The sequence below is a fragment of the Fistularia commersonii genome, chromosome 30, assembly GCF_037954325.1.
Source record: "Fistularia commersonii isolate RoL2024-O1a breed Wild chromosome 30, RoL_Fcom_v1.0, whole genome shotgun sequence".
NCBI lineage: Eukaryota > Metazoa > Chordata > Actinopteri > Syngnathiformes > Fistulariidae > Fistularia > Fistularia commersonii.
Window position 1 is genome coordinate 7,765,660 of NC_141313.1, and position 10,930 is coordinate 7,776,589.

Below are 10,930 nucleotides of genomic sequence, written 5' to 3' on the forward strand. Positions count from 1 at the left end.
CCATCCGTCCGCACATCTGGCGTGAAGATGAAATCTCGTGGCGGAGAAACAGAGGCCTTGCCGCTGCACCCCCCAACCTCCCCTTTGGCAGCCGTGCTGATTATTCATGACTTAAATACGCTGCTCCGGTTATGAAGACAGAATTATCTGGTTTTCGGAGAAATGTGTTTGTGGCTGTTTGTGTGTGTGTGTGTGTCGTGGCAGTCACGGCTTACCTGTCTGATGTCCAAGACAGAGTGCTTCAATAAAAGGCCCTGCCGGCTGAGCTCTCTCTACGTGGCACAGCCTCCCAGTGAGCTGCTCTTGGGACTGGCTCTCATCTGTGGAGATTCATTGCGCAGCTCGGAGAGAGAAAAAGGAAAAGCCAACGTGGAGCAGACCGGTTCGGTTACGCTGATTTATCTCCTGTTTTTGGACGAAGCGCCAGAAAAAGAGAAAGGACGATCAGTTGCCCCAGACGGCAGCTGTGAATATACAAAGGTGTCGGTCAAGAACTAAAAGGTTTCCTGACACTCACTGATGGAATTATTAACATTTATTCCCGCGGCACCGCGGCAACGCAAATCTAAATGGAAATCTAGTTTGCGACACTCCCCGTGGGTCCGCTGGAAATGTCACAACCGAGGTCATTAGGAAGTGGGAATGTTGCATCATTTGAGTCTTTCTTAGAAAAAAACAGCTCAGGGAACACACTTACAGTTCATAAAATGTTCATAGATTTTATAGAGCAGGTTTTGAAATACAGCTGTCACTTTCTAAAAATAGCTCTACCGTCTTCATTCAAACATTTTCTCATGAGATCTTTCTCGTTTTTGCCAACTCCTGTAAAACCATTTTGAGTTTTCCAAAGGAATCTGACGGTCACCTGTGGGAATCAGCATCGGACAAGAAATAATACAAAAGTGCAAGTGATCAGAAAAAGAAATGAACATTTTGAATTGGTTGAACAATTTGCAAGCACAGTGGCGAGCGCTTCCACAGCACAACAACAAGGTATTGGTGGAATTCCAACAAGTGGTCTTTCTGTGCATCCCCATATTCTCTGCGTGTCTGCATGAGTTTCCTCAGAGTTCTCCGGCTTCCTTCAACCGTCCAAAAACATGCAGTGGGTTCTTTGGAAGCCCTAAACTGATGTGTGAATGAGAGGCTGAATGGTTGTATGTCTCGTCACGCGGCCCTGTGACTGACCGACGACAACCAAGGTCGAACCCTTTCTCTCTTTCAATGACAGCTGGGATAGGCTCCAGCCTCAGCGAGATCCAAACACTGTAGATTATGAATGAACAAATGAATTAACATACCCCATACATGCAAAAAAAAAAATATGAATTAAGTTCTTCAAATTTTTGCATGCCAAAGAGTTGAGAATCCGTGTCTGGGTACACGCTATATCTAGGCAGATAGTGTGATTAACCTCTCCAGGACATCCGGCTCATTTGCCCAAGGAGGAGGCGCTGCGGCTGCTGCAGCTGGTTGTGGTGTTCGCCCGGCAGAGAGACAGAGGATTGTTCCATCAAAGTTCGAGACGGCGAAATGATTTTGACACTTTGAAGGATCCTCTGAATACAAGCGGGACACAAAAATCAGCTTCATCCCTAGGGAAGGTCACCACGCTGCTGTGGCCTGCTGTTTTTAATGAGCAGGCTTGGTGTGTGAGGTTCTGCGGCGCGACTCTTTTTAAAATATGGAGTCGTCGTAAACACGCCAAGTAAAGGCCAAAATGATAACATCTTTGTTTTTGCAAGAAAGAGCTGGATAAACATGACAAGAAGAATCTTTATTCTCTGAATAAGGGGCCACATTCACATACATTCTTCCCCCTGCCGTGTGGCTTTTTCAGAGCAAATAAGCATATTCCAACCTCAAGTCATTCCAAATATTTTTGTACAGTCACAAGCATTTAAATGTTCTGCTATGTTCTGGAAATCCTAACTGCGCTGAACTGTGGCTTTTTTTTTTTCTTCTTCTGCAGCTCGCTGCATTAAACACACTCTACAATCAAAGTATTTAATAGCAGAAAATGGCAGGGATGCTGGAAACTCATCTCAAGATGACAATGTTTTTTCAGACATGCTATCGAAGCAGGCATTGTAAGAGCGCGCCTCTTTCCGCATCGCTCGGAGAGTTCCACGCGGCCAGTGCTTTTTTGACACGAACATGCACAGGGGTGCACGTGAAGGCGCATACTTGAGCGGCTACCCCTCGTACGACCCCGTTATTGTCAGGGAATTCAAACTTGGAAGATGAAATGGCAAATTTTCAAACCCTGCAGGAAAGGCCTCCAGGTCTCCAGCTGTTGCAGTCGGCAGGATCCCCTCGCTTCACTGGCACGCAGCTTTGCCTGCTGCGTCTCCGCTAGCGTGTAAACACTACAGACATTGGCGCGTCCTATCGGTCAGTTCGAGTCCGAGGAGTCACTGGATTTGGACGACTTGTGCTTTCGCTTCCGTTTTCTCTTCTTCTCTTTCTTCTTTTTCTCCTTCCTCTTTTTCCTCCTCTTGCTGCGGTGATGGTCGGAGGACGACGAAGAGGAAGAGGAGGAACTGTCTGAGTCGGAGGACGAGGTGGTGTCCTGGAGCAGCTGCTGCAGTTGCTGTATCCTTGAGAGAGGACATAGGGTGTGGAGAGGAGCTGGGATTAGAATCAAGCGTGAAGACGAGAGACTGATGTTGACCCGGATACCGGTGGAGAGGCTCTGTGGGCGACGACGCCCTTGTCAGAGCGCTGGTGCCATAGAATTAGGCGAGTGCCTGCATGTAATACAGGCTGTTTCATTAACTGCCAAAAGTGATTGAGGCCCTGGTTCAAACTACAGCTGTGGAGGATTTGCAGAAAACACTGCGACATGCCTGGATAAGCGGGGAACTTTGTCGCTGAAAGGCATTACTCCAGCTCAGAAGACTCATGCTTTTAGTTAGCACTAATGTGCTAACAAAGCAGGAGGAACCAAAGGGCTCTTAACCTTCACCAAAGCCTTTCATTTGATATCCTTGTTTACCTATCAGTGCAGATGGTCTGGAGAGCCTCCAGTTCCAAGAGAAACTAAAGATGAGTTGGCAGAACGTCAACACACAATGACAGAACTATTAATGACACCTGTTTTTTAAGTCACGGGTCCCCAACCCCCGGTCCCCCGACCGGTACCGGTCTGCAGATCATTTGGTACAGGTCCATAAAGAAAATCTTTCTTGGCACAAAGTATAATTTTTTCATTGGGCCATCCAGATCTTATTTTGAAAAACGTGTTTCCGCCCTCGCCTTAACTCTGTCGCACCATTTCATACATCAGCGACCACAAGCTCACCCTTGAAAAAAATGAGCCAGAAACAAAAGTCGCCGGACAGCAGAAAACGATGAGACTGCAGAAGAGTTGCATACTGCCCGCAAAAAGAAAGCTGCATTTTTAAAGGAAAATATTAAGATTCCTACCTAAGTTATCAGGTTGAAACCCAAGCTCTGTGCCCCCTATGCATTATTTGTGGTGAACAGCTAGCTGATAAAGCTATGGCACCCTAAAAACTTCATTATTATTTATTATTTTTTATTATATTGCACAATTATTGTAATTGCCTACTATAAAGTGTATTTAGATTAAATACCATGAGCTGACAAAAGTTTTATTATTTGATGACCTGGGCCTCTAATCAGTCCACGGAAACATTGCCATGCATCAAACTGGTTCCTGGTATAAAAAGGCTGGGCACCGTTGCTTTCATGCACACCCAAGTGGAGTGGATTTGATTTATTTATTTTGGCAACTAGAAACTACTGCAGAACATGTTTTTGAATAGACAAATGCAGAAAAATACATGGGCCCCGTTGACGAGTAACACAATCAGCAAACCATAATTCCGTCTGAAACCCAGTGTGGTGTGTGATGACATGACAATATCAACTAAATAAATGGGCTAGTTGAAAATCACTTGCTCACAATATGCAGGACATTAGTGGTGTAAAACTGGATAAATAAAAGGTAAAAATATAATACAAAGTAGAAAAAAGAATAAAACTACACAAACAGTGTTTGTTTTAAAAAGTTATATAGGCTTGACATTTCTTTTTTGCACTTCTGAACAGCCACTGTGTTTGTTCAACAAACACTTGGCTAGAGTCTATTATGCAAATTACTGGTTGATGTATGAAAAATGTTTTGTTTCTGCAAAGCCTACTCCATATCCTGAAGGGAGTGGAGTTCATTGCAAATAAAATGGACGATGATCAATATTAATGTTCGTTTCATAGGCAAAAAGGAAATTTGCACTTTAGACTGGAGCATCATTTGGATGTTGGGGGGAAGGGGGGAGGGGTCGCGGTTGCTGGATGAGCCCTTAAATTAACTGGGAAAACCAAATGGGCTGTGAAGTGTGTAACGACACCGGGCTCCCTGAAACTGTTAAAATATTCAGTTGTCTTTTGAATCCTCTGCGTGAAGGTTGACGTGTTATTGTCGAGCGTCCACCGGGGCTCATTAGAGCCGTGTTGCTCTCTGAGTAAACAAGCTTGATCAGAACACTTGAACCCTCCCCATCCTCAGCGTCGGAACAAAGTTTCTCTCTCAGCTCAGAAGTTCCCTCTGAAGTGCATTTTCAAGTTTCATATGTAGACGTGAGTTAATTTGATGAACACTCAATAAATTGGCAGCATGGGGAAATAAAAACAAGAAGCCCTCTGTAGCAGCCTGAACCCCCTCACTGGATCTGGAAAGCAAAGATCCCTGGATCACCACTTGGACTCTTCCTGCTTCCTTTCAAAGAGGAAGCCAGAGTGAATGTGGCACAGACACGCAACTGAGGCTTCAAAAGCGCCACTGGCCTTTGAATAACCTTTTTGTGATGCATGCAAAGAAACACACATGCACACACATAGGTTTGCACGTGCCGCTGCCCTTCTACAACAGAGTCACACCTAGAATAGAGTGAGCTGACCGGAATTTGCTTCAAAGCAGCAGGGAGGAGCAGAATTTCCGCACAGTCTGAGCAGCTCACACTCCTGTGAGGGAGAGAGTCAGACACTACGGGTTCTCAGGTGTGTCCTGTCTGTACCTCTACAGCAGACCTGGGCATTTTATGCCCCGCGGGCCACATCTGGCGCGTTTTGTTTTTTTATCCAGCCCGCCAAGCTATTTTCTTTTAATCATTCAATAAGTATCTTCAATCAACATCGAATTTAGAAACTCCTTATTTTTTTCATTTTGTTTAATTTTGTATGGATGATTACATACAAAACAATGTCGGTACATTTATATGATCATGAATTATTTTAATGTTGAAATAAAATGCCATTTTTTTTTTTTAAGATTTCAATTAAATTGTTCATTTTGTTTAATTTACATGCTACCTTGTTGGCCCGTGCATAAAAATTAAAAAAGAAATGCGGCCCGCCAGCCAAAATAATTGCCCAACCCTGCTCTACAGGAACCCCTTTGCAGAGATAGCTGATTGTCTGTGGTGCTTGTTTAGGGTATGCTGATTTAATATAACATACCTTAGTTGTATCTTTCCCACACTATTGAAACAAGTCAACTGAGTCCACAGCTATTGCCATCTTTTGGGGAACTTTGCTCCAAACAAAGAGCGAGGTAAAAGTTTGACAGGTTTCCATTTACTCGGGATGGACATGAGAAGTATTTCAAATCGGGTGACGGCTCGCCATGCACTGTTTTGTTTCTCCACAGACCTTGAGGTCTTAGAAGATATTTTCCTTCACTAAACTCAGAGGCAGCGTCTCCTGAGTATTTAACTGCTTATGGACTGGATCACAGCACCTGGCTAAACCCGGGGTTCCCTGGCAGCCTCACTTTGTTCAGCCTGTTTTGAATTCGATTTCGATCGGCTTCGGTTTTGAACCGGGCCCTTTCAGAATTCCAGTATTTTGGCTCTCGGGTATCTGTGAAACCCCCAGGCGTGACAATAGGCAAATCCAAAACCACGAGGTTCAGTGAAATGATGTGTTCAGGTGAAAGTTTAAAACGTTGATGTTTTGATGACTCCTAAATATTAAGTTACCAGGACTTCAGCTTAATTCTGTGAACTCCGCTTTTTTTGGTACCTACATTTAAAGTTTTAAGAGAAATCCCACTAAAGGGCATCAATAGCATATCTCAGGAAACAATAGATTCATACCTGGTTTCTTTTTCATTCCTTTTGTTTTCCCGAATCAGGTCATACATCGGGTCCTCATGGGCCTATAAGGGATGCAAGACAATTGGTCACCACTATGAGAAAAGAGAGACCCGCTGCCATTTCTCATATAAGGGCTCTGGAAATTGCTTCACCTCGCCGCTTCTCAACCACTGTATTACTTTTAGGTTTTTAAGTCAGCAATTTCTGACCTCCCTGTGACAATGTGGGAAGCTGAAATATGATACAGTAGCATTTATGGTAATCAGCGCGGGGACCGCGAGCGCCCGCATCTATATTGTTCCATTAGAACCCCCCCTCCCGCTGTAAACTTTCATTTTGCACGACCCGACCTTCTGTGACCAGAACCTTTCATTTATACTTTAGAAAATAAACAGCGCACATAATCTCACCACTCGGAACTGCTCCAGTTTCTGGTTGCCTTTGATGAAGAAAGGACACTCGCGGTCTCCTGTGCGGTGGCCGTATCGCTTGCATCTCCAGCCTGGGGAGACGAAACTGTTATCAGTGCATATAATTTAGGGGAGTGGGGGGTGTAAATGAGGCAGAAGACGAGCTGTGTGACGGACCAAACATGGGCACAAAAGCCTTTTGTTGACCTTATAGGTACCTTGAAAAAAAAAAAAAGCAATCCCAACAAGTCTTGAGCTTTACCGCTCTTTTTCCAGGACTGTCAGCTGAAGGTGCTTTATGTTGCAGCTCCCAGACTTTGGATGTCGTCCTGCAGGGAGCAGTCTACGGACTCCTTTAAGACGGCAGTTAAACATGGTGGTTAAGACCAAGGCTTTTCTGTGGTTAAGAGATTTATTTCGGAACAAACTTTCTTTCTCCCGCTGTTTTGATATATTCATGCTTTGTCAGGGCCGGCCAACATATCGAAAATACTGAATATCCTGATCTGACCGTGACATCAGATTCCGCTTTCATTTTTCCTCCGTCGAAAACGTGACATAATTCTACCACATACATCCAGGTTGTTTGTGATGTGAATTTTTTTTTCAGCCAGGTACATTCATCTTAGGTCACAACATAATTGTAATGCAAGATTTTAAAGAAATATAAATTAAAATTCATTGGTAAATTAGCTTGGATGTTACAATAGATGTCGTGTAGAAAACAACAAGAGATCAGCTGACGACACCCTAAATCATCACAAAATTAACATAATTATCAGACATAAATTAGGGCCAAACAAGGAACACGTTTTTAAATCTGAATATCTAAATTCTATTTAATAGATCAGTGATATTTCATCAGAGCACTGACAAGGGATGGCAATTGGCTAGTGATCTAAGATTCCCTCCAGCTATATTTCATGCCACAAAAACCCGATAATAAATTGTTGCTTTTGTTCACGTTACTTTAAAAAATCCCAGCAGCTCAACGACCAGCAATGCTCAGCGGACGGCGCCGTACAACGTACACATTGTTATTGGCAGGACCGCCAGTGAATCCATAAAACCGTTACTCGCCGCTTCACCGCTGAAGTGAACAATCTAAATCTTGCCGAGTGTCAGGGTCTGTTGAGAACCTCGGCAGGGAGACGCCACAGAAATCTACGCTCATCATCTGAAAGTCAATATGTACAAAATCGAGTGCTCGGTTTTTCAAGCCGAATCTTTCACTGTGGAGGGAAAAGGCTTGACTTGCACCATCTTTCTTAAGTAGAGGGGTTAAGTAGAGCGAGTCATATTCACATTCTGCAGAACAAAAGCTAACTTGTGCACAGTCTATGAGTGTGTGTGTGTTCATGTGTGTTTTCCCTTCCCGAGTCTCTGGCTGGTCACAAAGCATGAAGACGAGTGAGACGAAGAAATGAATGGACGCAGAGCAGAAAGGCCATTTTTGTCTGGTCACAAACGGACTGGAGATAATAACCGAGACACCGCCATCGACCCCAAGGCCCCCGTGCGTGTCAAAAAAAAAAACAACAGCCATGGTGTTAATTGTGGTTTGCATTAATCGCCCACCGAGAACGCTGCCCAATTACGCCGCATGAACTTAAATGTGCCGCCATCGCTTCGACAACTCATTATTTACTTCGTTTAAACGCAGCACGACTCGCATAGTTCGACCACTTTTGAAATAAACTCCTTTGCTGATAGGACTCGTGCTGATGCTGTGTTTCTCTTTAATTATCTTTGCAGTGAATGCGGGCTGTTTGTGTGTTTGTGTTTGTGTGTGTGTGTGTGTGACTGGACACCTGGCATGCCCCAAGGAGCCGGCATTGGTTTGTATTGGCAGTGCATGTATCTGCCATAGGGTGTCTGATGCACAACAGAAATAAATCAACCGATTTTATTTCAGCGCTTGCCGATTTCCCTGATGATGCTGACGCTTGTTTTCAGACTGACTTCAGATACTTTCTAGCTGATATCTAAGATAGCGTTTTGCTCTTTTGTGGACTCCTTGTGAAGGCACCCACGGGCCTATTGAATTTGTTGCAAGTTACAGAAGATGAATATAAATAAACAAATAATATTAATATAAAGAAAGCAGCCAATACATCCTTTTTATTTGGATGTTGACTGTAAAAGAATGTATCAGTTTTTACTTAAAGAAAATACTTCAGAATTTGATACATATAGACACCATAACTGAACTTTTTTTTTAAACATACATATTTGGGCACAGCTAGCCCTAACGTATTCTGGGTTAATTAAAATAACTGGGATAAAAGGAAAATATCCACCATGAAATAATTTCCCTAGAAAAAGAAAAGACTTCAAATGAAATAGTTCCAGACAGATTAAGGATTAAGAGATTCAGATTTCAGCTGATGCAGGCGTTTCACAGATTTATCACAGTGAATGTCGCCTGCAGAGTGCCAGTATGAAATCTCTTTAGTTCAGAAGAACGCAGGAAAACAGAAGCATGTCATTTCATTTTTACCGACACACTCTGTTCAGAACGTTGTCCTTCAAGCTAAATCTATTCCAGACATTGCCTTACAGCAGCCAAAATAATGGACTGGTTTTCCACAGGACATAAAAGACAGTTGTTGTCTTATTTAATCTGAAACAGTGACAGTGTATCGGTTGAGACAAGAAAAAACATCAATAACTTGAGTCTTAGGAAAATGCAACACTGATCAGACTTGACACTTTCCAATGTCCTACTTTAAAAGATGCTTAACATGCAACTTTATAGTCATCGTACCTACTTTATGAAATTCCCATTTGAATTAGTATCTGAAACATAACCACAAAATGACAACTTTGAGGCTTGTACGGTCATTGATTTGGAATTTAAGTTAAGATATTCTCCGAGTGGTCCCACACAGGGAACTGAGAAGAAAATGATATGAATTTTGACTGTGTGAACATGAGTGATGGGGTAAAATAGAAATCACACTGATAGTATCCCTCCACTACTTAGAGAATGGCTGACGGACACGTCTATCTTAAGCACTGTGATTTAGGTGGAAGAACATGTGTAGTCTTTTTTGTGACATCAGACATCGCATTCTTAAAAGGCACTGGCCACAACAGCAATCTCAGAATTCTTAATTCCTCATAATCTGCACAAACACGGGGCGCCCAAAACCCCACCGCTGGCTGGCCGGTAATCCAGTCTACTTTGAAAATGCTGATAAAATTGCATGTCAGAGGGGGGTGACAGGAGCAGGACTTACACTGCATCACCTTCACCTCCTTCCCCAGGGGCATCCACAGCCCCTTGGTGGGGGCGTGTGCCAGGAAGCTCCTGGCCTCCTCATTTCCTGGCTCTGCAGGAATACAGTCCTCTGGCTTCTCTTCATGCTCCTGCAACAGCAAGTTTCACTCTCAACATTTGCTCAAATGCCGCACCCCGTGGAGTGAATCCCCGAGGAGGACGTTTGCCTGCAGCCTCCGAGGTGACTGTACCTTTATGAGTCCTGGCGGAGGTTTCTCATAGCTGCGTGGAGGAAAGAGAGCAGAGGTGAAGGGCACGATTTTTGCAATTTGCACACTCAAGCTGCACTCGATAATTTAGATGTCAGTCTGCATTTTCCTGATTTGCACATTCCATGAACCCAACTGTGTACATTTCAATTTTCGCATCCCATTAATACTGTTTACAGGTCTGTGCACTGCTCACGTTTCTTTGCAATGCTGAGCTTATTATTTACCTTTTTTCTGGCTTCAGAGTGGACAACAACATAAGATTTTGTTGCACAGGGAAACAAGTTTCTAGGCTTTACATACGACAATAAACACTTTGAATCTTTGAAAGTTTATTCCTGAAAACCTAGCTAACATCACCCGCTGCTGCTCGCATAGCTCGAAGAGCAAGTTATCGCGATAAGTTCTTCGGGCTGTAAAACAGTCACGTTTACATTCGGCGACGTTTAAAATTCTTCCCAGTTCGTGTGCTTTCATTAAATACTCACAAAGTCTCGACGTGTTTTAGTTTTTGTACTTCTTGGGTCAGTTTTTTCGTCTGTGTCTTCAATTTATCCTGGTCGTGTTTTGACGTCTTGTGCTTCTTGTGTTCTCGTTTCTCCTCCCGCTCCCTCGCCCGTTTCCTGTCCGACATTGTCTCGACAGAAACGACCCTCGGTTCATAAACCCATCGGTAAAGAATCAGCTCGAAGACATTTTCTCGGCGTTTTATGGGAGAATCTGCGACCGCCGTGCTAACCGCTAACTAGCATGCATGGCTGCGGATGCACAGGAAGTGCGGCTCAGCTGGTAGGTTGAAGCTCAGCGCCCCCTGCAGGACACGGGCTGTAATACACGGAGCCAAGTCGGAGGAGAGGAAAATCTGAATAAATACAGAATTGTTTATTTCAGAAATAATTCACGTTT

General features: G+C 43.7%; 1 protein-coding gene across 1 annotated transcript; it reads right to left on the bottom strand.

The window, feature by feature from the left end:
* Positions 1-1,587: 1,587 nt before the first annotated feature.
* Positions 1,588-10,820, bottom strand: rp9 (RP9 pre-mRNA splicing factor). Its single transcript, XM_086177678.1, has 6 exons — positions 10,513-10,820; positions 10,007-10,037; positions 9,775-9,904; positions 6,533-6,624; positions 6,123-6,184; positions 1,588-2,600 (listed from the first exon to the last, which is right to left on the bottom strand). The coding sequence occupies exons 1-6, from the start codon at positions 10,656-10,658 to the stop codon at positions 2,396-2,398; spliced, it is 666 nt and encodes a 221-aa protein (XP_086033804.1). The 5' UTR covers positions 10,659-10,820; the 3' UTR covers positions 1,588-2,395.
* Positions 10,821-10,930: the final 110 nt, after the last annotated feature.

Excerpts from the sequence above, each read along its gene's own strand:
- rp9 (XM_086177678.1), bottom strand. The coding sequence starts at position 10,658 with ATGTCGGACAGGAAACGGGCGAGGGAGCGGGAGGAGAAACGAGAACAC. Across the intron at positions 10,038-10,512 it reads CTAAAACACGTCGAGACTTT|CTATGAGAAACCTCCGCCAG; the intron begins GTGAGTATTTAA and ends TCCTCCACGCAG. Across the intron at positions 2,601-6,122 it reads AGGAATGAAAAAGAAACCAG|GATACAGCAACTGCAGCAGC; the intron begins GTATGAATCTAT and ends TCCTCTCTCAAG.